The sequence below is a fragment of the Cupressus sempervirens genome, chromosome 1 (assembly GCF_028749045.1).
Source record: "Cupressus sempervirens isolate cs-2001-9-10 chromosome 1, ASM2874904v1, whole genome shotgun sequence".
Lineage (NCBI taxonomy): Eukaryota > Viridiplantae > Streptophyta > Pinopsida > Cupressales > Cupressaceae > Cupressus > Cupressus sempervirens.
In genome coordinates, this window is record NC_143118.1 from 373,059,580 (window position 1) to 373,081,803 (window position 22,224).

Below are 22,224 nucleotides of genomic sequence, written 5' to 3' on the forward strand. Positions count from 1 at the left end.
AAATTTAAACATTTTCTATTAAAAAAAACCTATTTTTTAACAAATTCAATTAAAAATAACTAATTTATAATAATATTCATTGAAAACATTTTAAAAAACAAAAAAAACTTAACCTTATCATATACATGTTTTGAAATTCGATACTTGAATGGAGGTCAACACTCAAGCCAAAAAAATGCAGTGTAAAAAGAGGTTTCGGGTTTTTTTTTTTTTAAATCTATGTTATGGGTTTCGAGTATCTGATTTCATATCAAATACCCGATTATTGATCAGATACTCGAAAAGGCTTGGTCCTAACTTTTTAGCTTTGGTATTAGGATGGGTGGAAAAAAGTCAAAGTGGATTTTGAAATGCTTTTAGACATTTTCAAACTCCATTTTTTTCACATCACCAGTTTTTGGCACACCATGATCCTGCACATACCCTTAAAGAAGGTATTAATCCCTTCAAATTATTTCCAAAGATATCTATGGAAGAAATATTTTCATGTCAAGTCTTGGGCATAAAACATGAGAGATTAGTCCTACAAATTGAAACATCTCTAATATGCTTCATATTGCTGAGAATAATTTTAGGACCACTACCATTCACAAACACATCTGATACACTTAGTTTTGTAAGAGTGTTAAACTTACTAGGACACACGCCACTCAATCCTTGGATAGACTAAGCATTGAGGGTCCTACCCAAGCTCAAAATGTAGGTAAATGTACTTAATAATTCAAAAGCTTTGCAAGGAACCATAATGCAAACATGGGGAAGTCCATGAAAGTCAATGAATGAACTTTTGATAAGGCCTCTATAACTTCTTGTCTCATTTGGGCTTTATGAGAATAATACTAGAGTTATAGGGAGATAAGATGTTTTGATGGTTTTGCATTGTCACACACTATGACTCTCCACTAACTAGGTGAGCAAGGATCCTTTAGCATAGAAATCCCAAGATATTTTAAAGTGCCCAACTACTTAGCATTCGATGGTGTGCCTGAAGCCAATGTGGGGCTTTTTGGAATCCTTGTGGGGGATGAAGTTGATTCATTACCCACAAGATGGGATGTAGGTGATTTGTGTTTAGACTTAGATGGTAATGAATACATGGATGGAAAAGGTGGTGTAGAAGAAGAAGAAGAAGAAGGGCCTATAGCTCCTGGAGGGGCAAGTGGAGAAACATGCTTAGATTTAAGGATTTTTGGAGATAGAGACGGGGATGGAGCTGATTCAATATACCGAAAGTTTCAAAGTAAGAAAAAGAATATTACTACAACTCAATAAGAAAAAGACATTGCATTATGTCCAACTACAATTTAGCAAATTTCATGTTGAATAAATTTTAGATAGTCACCCACTCCGATCTCAGGAGTAGAAAATATAGAAATTTAATTATAGTCTCATTACAAGAACACAAGCAGTACTACTGAAGATGGTGTCGCTATGGTTAAATTTTAGAGATCAAATTGTATATAAATATGTGGATATATGTCTTATATATATTCACATATGTATATCTATATTTAATCCTAAGTACAGACCATAGATTTTACTTATTCAATCTAAGATGAACTAGAGACTTATACAAATAAATATCAAATTTTATTTTTCAAAATACGATTGACATTGAGATCAATCCTTGTTAAACAATGGTTAGTTAGTACTTACAAACAAACCTAATACATACAAATCAGATTAGTTAGTAATTACTAAATAAACCCTTTTGTATTCCACTTGATATTGGAGAGACACAACCGATCATGAATCGGTGATTCAATTAATATATAGTCTCATTTGATGGAAGACCTCAAGCATCAAAATTGGTAAATGACTTATACTCTTCTACAAATATAATCCCAGTGACTTACACATTCACAAGATACAAATTGGCTTCATATATTCAGATTGTTATTCACAAATATGATACAATGATATGGCATTAGAGTGGGTGACTCTAGGCCTACTTGTAATAAACTTGCAATGCCAAAATTATCCAATAATTTAACTTTGACTCACATGTGGAAGACTGCATATACTCATTTTTTTAGTTTGTATTTCTTATTTTATTGGATAAAGATGCCTTGCTGGTAGATTAAAGAATCTCATATGCAATAGAATTTGAAAGGCAACATAGAGGAAAGTTAGATAATGTTGACCTGTGCATATTGTCTTCATGAAATTCATCAACATATTAATTTGGTCTCCACAAGGCACGTAGGTTATAAAAACACTCCAATGTGGCTACATATAGAGCCTTGTACATACAATCAAAAGTTAAGACATTGTCTTGTGAATCTAATGCCACCATTATGCAATTAACCATATCCAAGGACTAGTCTGAGAACCTAAATTTTACATTTATTATAAATGTTTGAAAGCATAGCTATAGGTGTAAACATTCTAGGAGTAGGTTTGAGCAATATAGTATTCTGACTAGTCTAGGTGTGGCTGAAGGTGTTATCATGGATTATAAAAATTGGTTCCAGATTTTTTGTAGTTATTTATTGGAATTTTTGATTTTCCTTGCCATTGTTAATGGCATCACAATTTAAAGATAATCCATGAATAATAGTTTGGAAGACTTCAAAAATATTATTTTTCTTTGGACATCGGTGAAAAGAGGAATTTATAAATCCTTGCACAACATTTTTTGGAATTATCCCATTCAGGTTTAATTATTCTTTAAACAAATTATACATTCATATGAGTGTCATGAATTAGTACTAGCCCCCAAAGCTGAAGATTAATATACCTTTGGAGATAGTTTATTAAGTTTCAAAGTATTTAATTGTCATGAGGTCAAGGAGTCAACGAAAATAATATGAAGATTTTGTAATATTAAATTGAAGGCAATTTTGATATGGTGGGAAGAGTATTATATTCAAGTAGAAACATTTTGTAATGTCAGGATGGGTAATGAAAAAAAACTCTACCAATTGCAGAGCCTTTGACATTGGTGTTTTTCATGTTGCTAGGTGTATAAGTTGTCACTTCCAGATACATAGTGTTTGCATATTAAATAAAAAACATACGTGTTATCAAGAATGAGAAAATAACTAAAGATATCTTGTTTCCTTGAAGTCTCCTTACGAATTCATGAGCAATCATTGCTATGTTCAACCAAGTGATGTGATCTAGATGATTAAAATGAAAAAGATCTAATTCTTATCAAATGAATTGATATAAGACTATACCAGATCTATACCCGTGAGATGTTTATGAAGTACACATGATTCAATCTCGACATACTAGACAACCTCAGACAATGCTATCAACACACATTAAAGTATTTTGTTATTAGAAATCATTATGTCACTTATCATATATGAATGTAGGCTTACTACTTTGTCTGCTACCTTGAATTGTATGTTTTACAATCCATGAAGAGATCCAAGCCTTTTTGTATGTGAAACATTAGGGGAGGCATGCTAGTGTTTTTTCATAAACATATTTACTAAAAGGATAGTATGCAATGCAATAGGTGTTGGAATATTAAATGAAATGGTCATTTGTCCCTTGAGCCAAATGCTCACCTACCCCCCTGACATCCAGAACAGATAGAAACATAAATACGGTGGGTGAGATTTTTTTGAAAGTATAAATGAGGGGGAAAAATGGAATGTGACAAAAAGGAATGTTTTGAGATTCATTCACTCAGAGTGTGTGCAAATCAAGCAGATCAGTAGTTGTAGAGTAGAGCAGAAGAAGGAAAAAGAAAATAAGTTTGTGCCTGCAGTTGCACGTGTTTCCCCTGTTCTCTCTGTAAGTTTGTTATTGTTGAACTTGTCCTATTGAAGTAGTGATTGCTCCAGGCACCATTGTATGTAGCCATTAGAGTTGCAGGTTTAAATTTTTTGAAGTATTACTGGTTTAGGTTTGTTTTAGGGTTTTTAGGTTGAAGCTGAATGTTCCCAAATTTTGTAATAGTTTAAATCAAAGTTTGAATAGAAGGCAAGAAGGCATACTTGAATCCATTGCTCTTTCCTTGTATGTTGCATTTGAGTAATTTGTTTGAAAGGTTAAAGTTTTGGCTCTCTATTTTTAATGGTGAAGGAATTCACATTGAAATTTTATAAGTTATAATATTTTCAATTTGAACAAAACACTCGGCATCCTCTTTCTCAGTTGGAGTCGAGCTCACTCGACATCTATTGTTGCCGAGCATTTACTTTGTGTGTCGGGCTCTCCTTTAAGTGTCGAGCTTCCTATCACTCAGCACCTATTTCCTATCACTCAACACCATCAAGTGTCGAGCAATCTGTGACTCAGCACCTTCAAGTGCCGAGCAAAAATTTTTAAGTTTACAGTTGTGAGTTTTAAGTTTAATTTATATTTCTCACATGGTATCATAGATTTGAGGCCCCACATCCATAGTGAGTTAGGGCATTTGTTTTCTTGAGATATTTGACATGGCAGTAGATATATGAAAGATATGGCAGCAGCCACCATCCTTTAATGGGCAAAATTATGATACATGGGCAAAGAAAATGAAAACCATTATGGTTGCAAATTATTTGTGAGAGTTTGTAATTAATGGGTTCAATGATGTCATAGATCCAACTCAGTATGTTGCACTCACAAATGTACAAAAGACTCATTTGAAAGAGTCAAGGTGGAAGGATTCAAAGACATTAAGTCTTATTGAAGCAGCAATGACAGAGATAGTATTCTCAAAGATTGCAACAACAAATTATGAAAAGGAAGCATGGGATATCCTTGAGACAAACTTCAAGGGGACTGATAAAGTTCATATAGTAAAGCTACAGAATATAAGGAGGGAGTTTGAGAACCTTTAGATGAAGGGAAATGAATCAGTTGCAGACTTCAGTTCAAGGACCTCCAATGTGATTAACCAACTGAAGTCAAATGGAGAAGACTATCAAGAGCAGAGGATAGTGGAAAAGATATTGAGGAGTTTACCTCATAAATATGACAATTTGGTCATGACCATAGAAGAGGCAAAAGACCTCACTATTTTGACAAAGGATGAATTGATGGGTACTCTTCAAACCCATGAGCATAGGATCAACAAATCTGTATCTTCTTCTTCCCAAGAGAAAGCATTCAAGGCTTAGTCAAATCCAAGAGGAAGGGGGAGAGGAAGAAATGGCTCAAGAAGAAACTCCAGAGGTAGAGGCCAAGGTAATGGAGGACAAAGGAATGTTGCAGCAAAAAGATCAGAAAGAGCAGATGGAGCAAGTAGCTCACAAAATACCTCAAGAGGAGGTAAGAAAAACTAAAACTCAAATAGGAATAATGTAGAATGCTACTATTGTCATAAATATGGGTATTATGCAAATGAATGCTGGAAGAAGCAAAATGATCATTCAGGAAAAGCAAATGTGGCTGATGTGAACATGGGAAGTGGAAACAATGACACTACTTTCATTATGTGTAATGTTGGTGAAGAAGGAAGCCCTGAGGTTTGGTACCTCGATAGTGGATGTAGCAACCACATGAGTGGTAATGAAACCTTGTTTTCATTCATTGACAAGAGTTTCAAATATGAGATTAAAATGGGTAATAATGGAACCCTACCAGTAGTGCGCAAAGGATCTATTATGGTCCGCACCAAGAAAGGTGAGAAGAAGGAAATACAAAATGTGTATTTTGTCCCTGGTATGAAGCACAATTTGATGAGCATTGGTTAGCTCATTCAAAATGGATACAAAGTATTGATGGAGAATGATAGGTGTGTCATTCAAGAAAAGGATGGGAGCAAGAACTTACTTGCAGCAGTTCAAATGACAAAGAACAGAATGTTTCCCTTAAGGATAGAGACATGTTTCTCATCTCAAGTTGGTGTTGCACCTCACACACAATCAGCTCTAAGGAGTGTGATTGAAGATCCCTCACAGCTATGGCACCTTAGGTATGGTCATCTAGGCTATGCTAGTTTAAATTTGTTGTCAAATAAAAGAATGGTAGAAGGTTTTCCATGTATAGAAAATTCATGTGAGAAGTGTGAGGCTTGTATTTTGGGTAAGCAACATAGGCTTCCCTTTAATTCTAAAAATTCTAGGAGGGCTAGATATCCATTAGAGTTAGTGCATACTGACCTAGCCAGCCCTATGCAAGTTACTTCCATTGGGGGGAGTACTTATTTTATGACATTTATTGATGATTTCAGTCGTAGGACATGGGTGTATTTCTTAAAGAATAAATCTGAAGCATTTGATAAATTTGTAGAATTTAAAGCCCAGGTTGAAAAAGAATGTGGACACTATATCAAGGTCCTAAGATCAAATAGAGGAGGGGAGTATAACTCCAATTCTTTTGTAAATTTTTGCAATAAACATGGCATAAAGAAAGAGCCCACAGCCAGCTATACACCGCAGAAAAATGAAGTGGCTAAAAGAAAGAATAGGACCATTGTTGAAATGGCAAGGAGCATGATGAAAGAGAAAGGTCTACCTACTAAATTTTGGGGAGAGAATTTAGCAATAGAAATTTATCTAATTAATAGGTGTCTTATAAAGGCAGTCCGTGATAAAATTCCAATGGAAGCATGGTCACGAGGAAGATGGATAGTTGAACATCTAAGGGTGTTTGGATGTGTTGCATATGCACATGTGCCTAAAGAGAAAAGGCAGAAATTGGATGACAAAGGTGTGAAATGTATTTTCATAGGGTACAGCCCAGAATCTAAGGCATACAAATTGTATGACCCATTAAACAACAAGATGACTCTTTCAAGAGATGTGAAATTTCTTGAAAATCAATCTTGGTATGGCCCAACTGATGAGTCACTGAGCACTTCAAGTAAAGTGTCAATTATGAGTGAAGAGGATGCTGATGAACAGAAAGAAGAAGGAGAAGATAGAAGAAAAGGCAAGCAGGTTCAATCATTGCCAAGCTCCTCTAGGCATGATCGAGTGTTAGTGCCGAGTACCAGTGAAGATCGAGCTAGTCGACAATGCAGCAGCAGTGAAGATTTTGATCCCACACTCTCCTCCCTATTTCCAAGAAAGACTAAGTGTCTTAGGGAGTTGTACCAAGATGAAAGGTATGAAGATTATGATGAGAGTGTGAATTTTGCATTATTTTCTCATAGTGATCCAATATATTTTGAAGAAGCAATCAAAGAGAAGAAATGGTGTAAAGCCATGGATGAGGAGATAGATGCTATAGAAAGAAATGAGACATGGGAGCTAACTGAATTGCCTCCCAAGAAGCAAGTGATTGGAGTGAAATGGGTCTATAAGACCAAATGCAATGTTGAAGGCAAAATTGATAGGCATAAGGCAAGGCTGGTATTCAAGGGCTACAAACAGCAGTATGGAAGAGATTATGATGAGACATATGCCCTAGTTGCAAGAATGGAAACCGTGTGTGCTGTCATAGCAATTGCAGCTCAGCAAAAATAGAAGGTATTCCAAATGGATGTGAAATCCGCCTTCCTAAATGGTGTATTGAAGGAAGAAGTATATGTGGAGCAACCACCAGGTTATGAAGTTGCAGGTGAAGAGAACAAAGTATATAGATTGAAGAGAGCTCTTTATGGGCTCAAGCAAGCTCCAAGGGCATGGTACAATAGGATTGACTCATATTTGATCAGGAATGGCTTTAGCAAAAGCAATGGTGAGCCCACTCTTTATATCAAGGCAATAGATGGTATTGTGTTGATTGTTATCTTGTATGTAGATGATTTGATTTTTTCTAGTAATGATAAGGCTCTAATAGGTGAATTCAAAGAGACCATGAAAAGTGAATTTGAAATGACAGACCTAGGTCTCTTGAAATACTTTCTAGGCATAGAAGTAAAACAAATGCATAATGGCATCTTCATCTCTCAAGAAAACTATGCAGGGAAGATCTTGGAGAGATTTAAAATGTAGAATAGTAAGGCAGCCCCCACACCAACAACAATAGGTCTAAAATTGAGCAAGGAAGACTCTAGCAAGAGAGTGGATCCAACACTATACAAGAGTATGGTTGGAAGTTTAATGTACTTAACTGCAATGTGGCCAAACCTAATGCATGCAATAAGTCTAATTTCCAGATTTATGGAAACACCAAAAGATTCCCATTGGCAAGTGGGAAAGAGGATCCTAAGGTATGTGAAAGGTACCAAGGGATTTGAAATTTTGTATACTGCAAATGATGATTTCAAGTTGGTGGGATACATAGATAGTGATTGGGCTAGAAGTATAGATGATAGGAAGAGCACTTCTGGATACATGTTTCATATGGGATCGGGTGCAATTTCATGGGAATCCAAGAAGCAACCTATTGTTGCTCAATCTACAGTAGAGGCTGAATACATAGCAGCAAATGCAGTAGCATGTCAAGCTATTTGGTTAAGGAGGATCTTGACAGATTTGAATGAAAGGCAAGAGGATGGAACCACAATTTATTGTGACAACATCTCATCAATTGCATTGTCTAAGAACCCAGTCTTCCATGGGAGAAGAAAACACATAGAGATCAGATATCACTTCATCAGAGAGCTCGTGGAGAATGGAGATATCAAGATGGAATTTTGCAAGTCTGAGTAGCAACTAGTAGATATTTTTACCAAGACTTTAGGCATTGGAACTTTCATACACCTAAGAGAGAGAGTCTTGGTGTAGTTGATTTGGATCAGTTGTGATCCTTGTTTGTTTGGCTCGGGACAAAGGGGGAGTGTTGGAATATTAAATGAAATGGTCGTTTGTCCCTTGAGCCAAATGCTCACCTACCCCCCGACGTCCAGAACAGATAGAAACATAAATAAGGTGGGTGAGATTTTTTTGAAATCAGAAATGAGAGGGAAAAATGGAATGTGACAAAAAGGAATGATTTGAGATTCATTCACTCAGAGTGTGTGCAGATCAAGAAGATCAGTAGTTGCAAAGCAGAGCAGAAGAAGGAAGAAGAAAAGAAGTTTGTGCCTGCAATTGCACGTGTTTCCCCTGTTCTCTCTATAAGTTTTTTATTGTTGAACTTGTCCTGTTGAAGCAGTGATTGCTCCAAGCACCATTGTATGCAGCCATTAGAGTTGCAGGTTTAAAGTTTTTGAAGTATTACCAGTTTAGGGTTTTTTTAGGGTTTTTAGGTTGAAGCCGAATGTTCCCAGATTTTGTAATAGTTTAAATCAAATTTTGAATAGAAGGCAAGCAGGCATACTTGAATCCATTTCTCTTTCCTTGTATGTTTCATTTGAGTAATTTGTTTAAAAGGTTAAAGTTTTGGCTCTCTGTTTTTAATGGTGAAAGAATTCACATTGAAATTTTATAAGTTATAATATTTTCAGTTTGAACAGAACACTCGGCATCCTCTTTCTCAATTGGAGCCGAGCTCACTCGGCATCTATTTGTGCCAAGAATTTACTTTGTGTGCTAGGCTCTCCTTTAAGTGTGAAGCTTCCTATCACTCAGCACCATCAAGTGTTGAGAAATCTGTGACTTGGCACCTTCAAGTGCTAAGCAAAACTGGCACTCGACACCTTCTTGTGCCAAGCAAAACTTTTTTGGTTTAGAGTTGTAAGTTTTAAGTTTAATTTATATTTCTCACAATAGGAGGTGTCTCTTTCAATGTAAATGATATAATTTTAATGATGACCATGTGAAAGAAATCTTGAATGATTATCAAGATGATATGAAAGAGGATTTGTCTAAATGACCTCATAAATTTTTAAGAAATTACATTAGAAAGATTTACAACAAATGAATAATTTTGGTAACACGATGAATTATTGAAATTACACTTTGATGGGCTCATGTGGACTAGTTGCGTAGAAGTTTCAAATAGGCTTTAGTGTGCTCAAATATGAAATTTTTAATGGATGGGCCTAAGATGAAACTATGTTGTCAAAATTAGATATACAAATGTGATCTCTGTATTGGTGAATGATATGAAAATGATAGTGTTGTGAGTAATATCATAGAGTGTCTCTGATAATATGATCAACCAAGTGTGATAATTTTCTGCAATTGAAGGATGATTCACTATGCATTCAATGTTGAACTATGCCACTCAAGGAAATGATACCACCAATCTAAAGAATTCATATTTTGCTAAAAACAACAACGAAGATGTGACTTTTCTTACTCTAATATGAACTAATTGAGTAATGAGAATCCCATAAAAAATGATACCAAATAATGGAAACACTATGGTATAATCATTTGAACTTGTTGTTATGGGGGCTAACATTCCTTGGAGATGAATTAGTCAAGGAAACTAAAGCATTAGACTTACATCAAGAAAGATGTTGATGAACATTTTCTCTAGTGAGTCTTGTTCTTTTCTTTGGTTCCCAGGCGTGATCTTGCTGGAATGTTGTTGAGGCACTTGTACGAGTAATGGTAGAAACTGAGATTATGAATCTTAACTTGTGAAGCAAAATATCTTCCATGTTTTGGATCTTGTGAGTAAGATATGTTGTTGTGACAGAAGAAGCTAGAGGATATGGCATCCCAGGATCTTATTGGTTCATAGGGAGAGTAATTTGTTTCATGGGATGATCTTATGCTACCATGGATGAATGCTTTCTCTACTTGGGATTCCTTATACTAGGGAGCAGTTTTCCTTTGCAAGAGCTAAGTATTCCACAATAGGACAATTTGATGTATCAAACTAAAAAAAGTTCCCATATTTAAAGATATTTAGAGTGGGAATTCCACATTGAGGGGGGGATGATAATCAATGTTCCATCCCCATTTGAACCACAATTGAGGAGAGATTAAAGAGAAGACATGTCTCTAGAGAAAAGAAGACTGGTACATTTAGCATATTGTGCAGGACTCAACCTTGTACCTCCAAAGAAGTTTCTTAACCTTACCACATTTTGTATGTATGCTCTTGTGGCAAAGGGAGAATATAATGGATATTTGAGGACAATGTCAAGATGCATTCCCTAGTAACCATATAACTGCAACAGTCAAGAGGACTATGATTCATATGATAAAGTTCTATGTTGAAGAATGAAGAAAATAACTTGCTCCCATGGGGCTTAGTTGGTGGAACTTAACTAGATCAGCTCTTCGAAAAGGTACTATTAAAATTCAAAGGGAGTATGAAAATTCATCATAGGAAACCTTAGATGAGGAGTCTAAAAGAATGATCTTATGACAACAAGTCCATTGTAGTATTGAATCCTACACTTTTAGTTGTATGGGAATCATAATAAATGATAAGAAGTCTCTTGGAATAGGATATCATGATCGAGATCATGTAATATTCCATGACAAAAGAAACATTAAAGAGAAAAGACTAATGGATTTTGTATGAAAGTTATACAAATTGAAGGATGAAGTCATAGCTTGCTTCCATGAGGCTAAGTTGGTTGCACATATTTTAAAGTGGTTATAGTTCTTCTAGAGGAATAATCAACATTTAGAGGGAGTTTGAATATCTATCACATACAAACTTCGATGAGGATGTTAGAAGGTTGACATCTAACATTCATAGGGAGATCAACAATCCTGAAGAGTGACCTTGATGAGGAGATCAAAAGGATCATTTTACTTTGTGAGCTCTTCTTTGTGAAGGAAAATTTTAATGTACAATCCCTCATAATACATTGTTCGATAGGTTGAGGTAAAATCTCTTATTCCACCATCTGGGAGTAGCTATGGTGGATCCACCCTCTGATATGGTTCATGGTGTGACACCATGACAACACCACATGATAGAATTTGTGGTGACTTCAATTGTCATAGCTATGACTTAATTGGGCCTACCAACCTGTGCACATTATGGAAAGGTGACAATCTTCCTGATAATGTAAACTTGTATTAAGTATTGTGAGGTGACGAATTTACAATACTCACTATCACCATTGATATTCACGAAAATGTCTTGATAGTTGTCTAATGTTTACTATCATAACAAATATCATGCCGACTTGATATTCATGGAAATGTTTTGATATTTAATAGATATCCTGTTGACTTGATATCTAATCATGGTGGAGATTATGTTGACTTAATATCCAAGAACGTGCCGTGATGAGTTATGGTAAACAACATGTGACATGATGTCAGTGCACATACCATAACCAGGATATTCAAATATCATGCTAACTTGATATTCAATATAATCCTTGATATTATGAGTAATGTAATACCTAAACTTGTTCATACTCAATTAATCTTCCCTAACTAAGAGGGAGTGTTGAAGATGGTATAGCTATGGTTAGATTATAGAGATCAAATTGTATAAACATATATGAATATATGTCTTATATATATATATATATATATATATATATATATATATATATATATATATATATATATATATATATATATATATATATATATATATATATATATATTCACATATGTATATCTATATTTAATCCTAAGTACAGACCATAGATTTTACTTATTCAATCTAAGATGAACTTGAGACTTATACAAATAAATATCAAATGCTATTGTTGGAAATACAATTGACATTTAGATCAATCCTTGTTAAACAATGGTTGGTTAGTACTCACTAACAAACCTGATACATACAAATCAGATTACTTTGTAATTAATAACTAAACCCTTTTGTATTCCATTTGATATTGGAGGGACAGAACCAATCATGAATCAATGATTCAATTCATGTATAGTCTCATTTGATGGAAGAACTCAAGCATTGAAATTGATAAATGACTTGTACTCTTCTACATATATAATCCCAGTGACTTACACATTCATAAGAAATAGATTGGCTCCATTTATTTAGATTGTTATTCATAGATATGATACAACAATAAGTACTACGTCAAATCTAAATCAAGTAGAAAGACTACTAAATGAAATAAAAAGGGCAAAAAGGTGTAACATGGGCTCTTCTAATTGGAATATCAAATTTCATCAAAATCCAATCACAAATATTTCTATAGACGTGTAATTTAAGAAAGAATACTATTCAAGTTGTTTCCAGGGAAGCTATTTAGTTTTACTCTGCTCTCTTTTCAGATGATTTACCTCCAACAGAGATTTAGGAGAATACTATCTTGTCTTGTATTCCCTCTGTTGTGACCAGGGAGATGAATGATTCTCTTATGAGGCCAATTAGTATGTTTGACTTGGACGGGGTAGCCTTCAACTTGTGGAAGGGCAAAGCTCCAGGGCCTGATGGCTTCCCTGTTGAATTCTTTCAGGAATTTTGGGATATTATCAATCATGACCTTTTGGATGTGGTTCAGGAGTCCTATTCAAACAAAGAAATGCTTCAGGCCTTGAATGCAACTTTCTTAGTCCTTATTCCGAAGAAGGAAGAGGCTAATTGGCTGGACTTTTTTAGGCCCATGGCTCTTTGTAATGTGGTCTATAAAATCATCACTAAGCTCCTAGCAGAGAAGCTTAAAGTTTTCCTTCTCATGGTTATCTTTGAGGAACAAGGGGGTTTTTTGGCAGGAAAACAAATTTTGAATGGGGTGGTTATTGCTTCTAAAGCTATTCACTCTATGTGTACTTCCAGGGGACGTGCTATGTTTATTAAGCTTGATATGGCTAAGGCTTATGACAGAGTCAATTGGGATTTCTTGTGGAAAGTTCTTCTAGCTTTTGGCTTCAGTTAAGAATGGGTTAGATGGGTTCTTAGCTGTGTTACTACTCCTTCCTTCTCGGTCCTCCTTAATGGTGAACTGACGGAGCTTTTTGGGGCTTCTAGAGGTCTTCGTCAAGGAGATCCCATCTCTCCTTATTTGTTTGTCATTATGGCTGAGGGACTTGGTAGACTTATCAAGTTTCATGTTTCCCAAAATTTGATTCAAGGATGGCAATGGGGGAATGGTTTGCCTGCTCTTTCTCACCTCCAATTTGTTGATGATACTGCCCTTGTTGGGAGAGCTCAGATTCGGGAAGCTAAAGCCTTTCAGCTCACCTTGGATACTTATTTGGTTGTCTCTGGGCAGAAAATTAATGACCACAAGTCCTCTATGTTTTTCTTCAACACTCCTAAGCCGATCTAGTGGAGGATTCCTAATATCCTGAGATTTTAGATTGCGTCTCTCCCTTTGACTTACTTGGGGGTCCTATTGTGGTGGGTAGACAACCTAGGCTTTCCTGGCAAAGCTTGCTTGAAAAACTTCGACAAAGGGTCAATCATTGGACTCACAGGTGGCTCTCTACTGCTGGTAGGGTGACACTCCTTCAATCTGTAATTCAGGCTCTTCCCATATATAGAAGCATGGTTCAAGCTGCCTTGGTGTATTTTCTTAAGGATTTTAATGCCCTCTCCCACCAATTTCTTTGGAGTGGCAATTTACAACATACCAAATGGAGCCTCATCAATTGGGATACTATTTGCAGGCCAAAAAAGGAAGGAGGCCTTGGCCTTAGGTCTGCTATCTTGTGCAGTCAAGCTCTTGTTGGCAAGCTCTATCGGTGTTGGTGTAGTAGTCAGTCTCAGCTTTGGGTCCGTATCCTGTCACACAAGTATTTTCCTGGTGTTGAACCTTCAGATATTTCTAGGTTTTCTCTTGAGAGAAGAGGCTCTATGGTGTGGAATACCCTCAAGATTGGTGCTCACCTGGTGAAGAGAAGTTTATTTTGGATCTGCAACAGAGGCACTGAGGCTCTATTTTGGAGTGATTCTTGGAATGGGCATCCTCCTCTCCTTTCCTCTCATCCTCACTTGCAAGCTCTTTGTGATTCTTTCCTTTCTACCAAATGGAATAAGGTGGCTCATTATAAGGAGGCTTTTAACATGGGCCTTGCTATGGGTTATAGATGGAAGAATTCTTCTGATTGGCCTCTGGATGGCTCACTGGGAGATCATTTGGAACTATCATAGATATTGGCTTCTAGGGAGTGCAGCTCATTGTAGGAACCTAATGTTCTGGCTTGGGGAGGTGCTTCTTCTAGCAAGTATTCACTAACGAAGCAACTTTTTGGTGAGGTGGAGGTCCCTTGGTGGAAGAAAGTTTGGAATAGTTTTTCATGGCCTAAGTGTAACTTTTTCCTCTGGATTTTGGTTTACAATCGTTGTCTTACTTGGGATAATCTTTGCAAGCGAGGCTTCCACGGGCCTTCCATCTGTGTTCTCTGCCACAATAGTGACGAGACTGTATCTCACCTTTTTTTCCAGTGCCCCTTTGCCAAACAGATTTGGCACTTCTGGTGGAGTGTGTGGGGATGCACGTGATGGCATGTTTCCTCTTTGTCTGAATTCTAGGACCGTTTGGGCCATTCCCCTTCCAAGACTTCTTTTCTTTAGGTTGCTTGGACTATCGACCCTTCCCTTATTTTATGGCATGTTTGGCTTGAGAGGAATAGGAGGATCTTTCATGATTTGCAGTTTGAGATCAGGCACTTGTGGGGAAAAATTGTTAATTCTCTTCAGGAAAAACTCTTAGCTAAATGTGACATCGGTGGGGGTTTGGATCCTACTGATGCTGGTATTTACTCTCATCTCTCCTTTCCTCTTCAGGTTGCACTCCCTCGGTCCCCCACACCCGCTCTGGGAATAGAGCTAAGCAACACTCTCAGCGTGTTAATCATCAGGGACATTTGTCTCCTCCTAAGGCGGGCATTCTTAAAATCAACACTGATGGTTCTTCTAGGGGAAATCCTGGTCCGACTGGTATTGGGGGAGTTGGGTGTGATAGTTCTGGTGATATTCAATTTCTGTTTTCTATATACAAGGGTTACCATACTAATAACCTCATGGAAGCCCTGGCTATCTTGGTTGCAGTGGAATAGTGTTGTCAACGTGGCTGGAAAAGAATCATCTGTGAGACTGACTCGCAGATGGTTTTGAACTTATTGCATAATAGGAACCTTGTGCATGTCGATTGGCATTTTGGGTCTGGTTATTCAGCAAATCATTCAGTTATGCAATTCTTTGGATTCTGTGTCTTTTATGCATATCCCTCGTGAGTGGAACAGTGGCTGATTGTTTGGCTAAATGGGCCTCAGAGCAAGGGCCAGCTTGGAATATTCTTGATCATAGGATGCTTCCCCTTGATTTATCTCAGATGTTGGTTCAACTTGTGGACCAGGATAAAGCTATGTAGTTCTCTTTGTTTTTTGTGTTGTTCTACTCTCTTTGATATTCAATAAAAATTTTAGCCCTCTTTTAGTTAAAAAAGAAAGAAAGAAAAAAAGAATATTTGTTAAGTACAAGATTCATTCCATGAGAGAATACCATAGGTTCTTCAAATGAGAAAGCTACATACCGGTTAGGCTTGAGATGTTGGTGCCGGTGAAACCTCAAAGGAGATCTACTGTTCTTTGATTAATTGGGTGGATGGTTCTGAAGGAAATATTGATTCAGGTGAAATGTTGAAGCAGATGTATTGTTCTTCGATTGTTTGGGTGGATGATGATATGGTTGAGGGAAGAGGGCATAAATGAAAGTGTATTCCCCTGAATATTAGTGTTGAGCATGACTGAGAAACGGGAATGTTGAGTTGTCTTAGCAGCATAAGGTTCTCGAGAATGTAAAAATAATTTGCCTAAAAGAAGGGAGCTATTTTGAATGGGAATAATGTGCTTAATAATCAATCCCCTGGCTACCCCTTCTTTTTACGATTCTCCTCTCTGAAATATGAATAAATATCGTGGAAAAACCAGCTTGCGAGAAGATGCAAAATGACGGACGAAAGTTTTGCCAGATTTGAAGAGAAAACTAGGACCCAAGATCCATGCATAAAGGTTCACAGACATACCACACTACATGAAGAGAAAAAATTATAATGGCCATCTCTTAGAAGCCGAAATCGACAATTTTTGTCTTCCCATAGGAACAAGCGGCCCAAGACCCTGGTACAACATGCCATCCATGAAGGTTCTCTGCAACAATGCTAACCTCAAGACTGTTGCCTTGGATTTTGCCTCTTCGCTTTCCTTGAAACTTGTAAAAGCATTGATTTGCACAATCTATAGGTGGAACTAAAAGGTACCTTGTCCGCCCCCAAATAATTCTTCACAAAGGGCTTCACAATGATCCTAGAATCGCAGTCACAATATACCTATTCCCAAACAAGATAAACACCTGTTAGGTCTCTGGATGCACATCCTCTATACAAAAATTTAGACAAAATAGCCCTGGACAACAATTCTTGAGCCCGGCTAAGGAAATGAAAATCAGCATATGAATCCTAGCCGCCTCAGAAACCAACACACATACAAACCAAATCAAAGGCGCGGAGCTCAAAAGAACCAAGTCGCACATCAACTCACGCCCTCCATAGCCACAAGAATGAAGTAGAGGAAAGAGCCTCTCGATCTATGCATGGTGCCATCCAAATCCGCACGCACAGTTTTCCCCCTCCACCCTGCCGAGATGCATTTGCTTATGACATCGAACCCCATTTACCAGCTTGAGCATATGTATATACATAGAACCTTATAAAGGATTCTTAGAGCCCACAATTACTCACCTATAATTGACGAGAAGAAGAAGCAAGTCTGGGAAAGGTGAGTCGCTGAGACAACTGACGGCAAGACATTAAATCGAGTGAAGACAAGCAGTTGGACTTTCCATTACCATTCCCACCTAAGCGTACTCTGTTAACATTTAACATTGAACTCAGCCCAACGAAAGAGATTAAAAGCTGAATTTACGATGCTCTGTTCTTGTGGAATCCATTTACAAGAGATGTCCGTAAGTCTGTAGGTACAAGATTTACATTAATTGATGCTTGTGCTCTACTGATGAAGGATATGATATCTTACAAACAAAAAAATCCAGCATGAATTATTCTTATGACATGCTATACACCCCGTTCGGTTGCAGTGATTGGAATTGAAAATTGGGAATTCTCGAATAGAAATTTGTTTTCTCTGTTTGGTTAGATAAAATAGAAATTGGAATTAGAAAACATCTGCATAACAAAATTCAAACGGAAGATTATACCTGGTCTGCTTGAATAGAAATGAATTCAATCTTCAGAAAATTGCTTTGCTAATCCAGTTCAAGTAATATTGAGAAGAAGGCAGGCGCACAACCCACCAAACAGATTATTTACAAAATGATTAAAAGGCAGCGGCGGAAATAAACGAATTCTCTCTACTCCGAACTTAGATCTCGACTCCCGGAAGAAAGTATTCGGGTATGATTTTAATTCATCTCATGGCCGAAATGTTTTTATTTGGTGTGTTTTATTTGTTTGAATTGCATTTGGATAGATATCATGCTTCAGTAACAACCAACTCGAGGAAGCTGTTAACAAAGGAAAGAGACAAGAACAGAGCTCTGGCAGTTTGCTATAAGGGAGACAAAAAATTGAAACCTCTGGAATTCCATGAATCGGTTAAAATAATGTCATTTGGTCCATCCTCATTTCAGGTATATATAAACTCGATTTAGAATCAGATTACCTTTTCTTATATTCTTATGGTGCTTGAAGAATGGAGAGTTGAAATTGTTAATGCTGCTTCGTCTGTGACTGATGAAAACATTTTCCATACAATACACACCACGGTTTAGATCGATGGCAACCCAATCAGTGAATGGTTGATGAATCTGGATATGCCCCTTTGCAATAGAGTTTTGTTGCATTATTACAGATCACATTCACCATTTTTGGGTAAATTTGTTTCAGTTGGATTTCAATTTTTGATCAAATAAGAAAAAGTTCAAATGGGAATAGGAATAACTGTTTTTAGTTTTTCAAATATTTCCAATTTCAATTCAATGCACCAAACGAAAAATACAAAATATATTCTAATTTTGAATTCTTATTCTGATTGTATTCCAGCAACCAAAGGGGCCCTTAGGCATGAAAATCTGATATGATTATTGATAATTTTGTTGCAAACCGAAACAGAGCAGCATCCGAATGGTCCAAGCTGCTTAAAATTGCAGTAGGGCCTGCCAGTGGTCTAGCATATCTTCATAGTGGCCTAAAAACACCCATCATACATGGCAATCTCAAATCTAAGAACATCTCATTGATGAAAAATTATGAAGCTCGTCTTTCTGACTTTGGATTTCATGAGCTCATGAACCAAAGTTCAAAGAATGCAGTGCTACAAGCCTTTGCTTCTCAAGGTTACCTAGCGCCTGAACTCCCGAATCTGATGAACCCAAACACAAAATTAGATACATACAGTTTCGGTATCACTTTTCTTGAAATTATGAGTGGAAGAAGACCAGATGAAAGGGATTCAGCCAATCAAATTTCCACCCGCTTCGTAGCCTAATACGATCTTCATGCAACCACCGGCTTGTAAATTAAAATAGCTACAACATCTGGAGAAAATATTCATATTGTAAAACAGTTCACATACCTTGTCTATGCTTTCGATGTATCCTGCGTGTTCACATCTTTATCGTATGTCTTCATCTTGTTCCTAACCCTTCCTTTGACACAAATCCACTTCTACTCTGCAAACAACATCACCACTCATTTAACTCTGCTAACAGAAATCTCAACTTTTCTGCAGTGTCTGCCTGCATGCCTGAGGTGGTATTGGGTGAGTATTGAAGGGGGTGACAAAAAAGAGTTTCGTACAAGAGTTTTTTTTTTTAAATGGGAGATTCTTTTGTATGCTACGAATGGTGCTATGGTTTAGGTTCACTAAGTGAAACTTCATGATTCTTCTTACCTTAATGATAGTCCAACTTGTAACCTACATGAAATCTATCGTCCTTCTCACCATGTTCATACTATACACAACTACCTCATCAATAGTTTCGTACTCATCTTTCTAATTTCTCTTCATAGTTGGAATAAAATATAATATTTCATTCTTAGCCTCTTTAGAGTCCACAATAGCTCTGAATTCTTTGATATCAACATCTATATTATCCCAATTCTCAAGTCTAATAGTCAACTCATTAGCAACAACTTAAACCCTCATATTATGCACTACCTTGGACCAATCACTTTCGCTCACATTCAACTCCTCCAAAGCTACAAGTCTACTAATTTTCTTTTTAGCGTTGTCCAATTGGTTTTGGTTAGGAGCTACTAATAATTATCCTAATTCATACTTGAGCTACAATTAAATAAAGATAAATTACTATTTACTCCAACACTCTGAAGATTTGTGAAATCATTAACATATTCATCTTAACACTATTTTATCCTTAAAAGACTCTTAACCTATGAGATATTCTTCACTCTTGGTGGACTTTAATGGTGGCATTCTTTATCCCAGACAACTACAACTCAATGATCTGCCTATGGGATGTAAAATTCTCAACATGATTACATTACTTTGGCTTTCTAATACTCTTTATACTTCACAATATCTTAAATTTGTGATCTCAGTGTAGGCAACTTCTACAATCACTTATCTTTTGACATTGGTGGTGGCAAATAAGTTACAAACAACTTCTTTAAAAAAAATTTAGTTTCCTTATAGAAATTTCTTCATTGTTTCAAATAGTAGTTCCTATTTGAATGACTTAAAGATCTCAAACTCCCCTCAGCCACTGATGTGAATTGCCTTCAACATTTTGTTCTTATATAATGACTTCTTTTTTAACTCTTCATTCTCATGCTTTATGCAAACTTTCAATCAAATGGTCTACTCTTCAAAACTTCCACAGACTAAGCTTTGATACGATTGTACTAGAATAAATGAAATAAATAGCTCACAAACACAAACTCATAAATATACATAAAAAACAAAATACTAAACTGCAGAATTTATAAAACTATGATACAAGACATTATCCTCTTGATAAATTGAATAAACTTAATTCGGAATGCTACGTCATTTTTAACCTTAAATGATAGCCTTAAATACCCAATGTTCACCTAATATTGATGCCTCAATCCATAGAAATCTCTAACATACATCTAGAAATTGCATACACTCTTCTAACAACCTTTCTATTTATAAATCTAGAATCTTTCTTATATATTTATTTCGTTCTTGAGTCTTTAATTCTGTTAGCTTGATTTCAAACAAAAGCATAAAATGACAGATTCTAGAATCTTAATTTCATTCTTCAACGACAACGGTCTCTTGGAGGAATTCATTGCTGTGGTATTTAATTCGAAAAACTCTACAAATGAATTCGGTGTGTCGTTGGTTTGACAAAATTTTCTTCAGGTTGGGAAGGGCACTGTAAAGCTTGGTTCTCAATACAAAACTTGTATTAGCAGGCAGAGTTTAGGAGGTTACTGTTCTGATTTGTTGTCATTTGAAGCTTTGTGAAACAGGTATATCTGAATAGATATGCTTAACAGTCCAAGAAAATGAAAAACCACAAAGCCATGCAACATGAAAGGCCACCGAGAGAAATCAAGAATGATTATAATGATAAAAGGATACAGCCATCACGGCGACTTTTCAAGATTCTGGACCTGTCCGTAAATGTGCTTCAAAGAATCCTCTTGAAAATGAATTTCAGGTTTATGAATCCGTCATTAATTGAAGATTTTAGAATGCTGGCGCCCATATTTAGGCTCTATTGGCCTGATTGGCTAACCAATGAAATTGCAGAGGACCGGAGAATTGAAATGCCTTCAATGAGTTATCATGTGGATAGTAGTGCTATAAATGGAGGTAAAGATGACGAGGACAATACAGGAGAAAATTCAAGAAAAATCAAGAATAGCGAGAAACAAGAAAAGCAGGGCGATGAACAGAGAAGCAAAGAAGGGATAATGAAGCAACTTTACAAAGTTAGTGGAGTTAAATTTCTGTTCATTTCAGTTTCTGATCAAATGGAGGAGATTCTGTCCATTTCAGCTTCTGATCATGCGGAGGAGAATCGAAATGAAGCTAAATATAAAAGGTACTTGGATGGATTAGGGTTGAAAATTGTGGAGATTGAACAAGATGGGAACTGTATGTTCAGGGCTCTTGCAGATCAGCTGTTTTCTGACCAAGAACTGCATATGACATTCCGTCAGATGGTGGTGAACTACATGACGACACATCCTCAAGATTTTAAAGGTTTTACTGAAGGAAACGATCCAGGCTTCCAAGAACATTGTCAACACATGTCAATTGATGCAGTATGGGGTGATAATTTGGAGCTTCAAGCAGCTTCACTGTTGTTTAAGGTCAATATTCATATCTACGTGTTGAAAGATGGGGGAACAAATATCACCAAGATGGACAATTTTCATGGTTCAGATGCACCTACCATACATTTATCATATCATAATGGGAGTCATTACAACAGCCTGCGGGTCAAGAGTGAAGAAGATCATCTTGCTCAACATGTGGTAACTGCAATGGAGAAATATGATCAGAACATTTTGAGGTTAGTTTTGAAAGAAACAATTGGAACTGCAACTGTTGAGGAAGCTGTAGCTGCTTTGCAACTACACAATTGGAATCCAGATGAATCGATAAAATATCTGTTGCTTGCAAAAGGGCTTGTGAAAGAGAAGCTGAG

At 36.5% G+C, this 22,224-nt stretch overlaps 1 protein-coding gene and 1 pseudogene across 1 annotated transcript; one reads left to right on the top strand and one right to left on the bottom strand.

The window, feature by feature from the left end:
* Positions 1 to 18,420, bottom strand: part of LOC149577794 (uncharacterized) — a 100,063-nt pseudogene extending 81,643 nt beyond the window's left edge.
* A 233-nt stretch (positions 18,421 to 18,653) lies between these two features.
* LOC149577795 (putative kinase-like protein TMKL1) lies at positions 18,654 to 19,064 on the top strand. The gene has a single exon (XM_089798048.1). The coding sequence runs from the start codon at positions 18,654 to 18,656 to the stop codon at positions 19,062 to 19,064; it is 411 nt and encodes a 136-aa protein (XP_089654174.1).
* Positions 19,065 to 22,224: the final 3,160 nt, after the last annotated feature.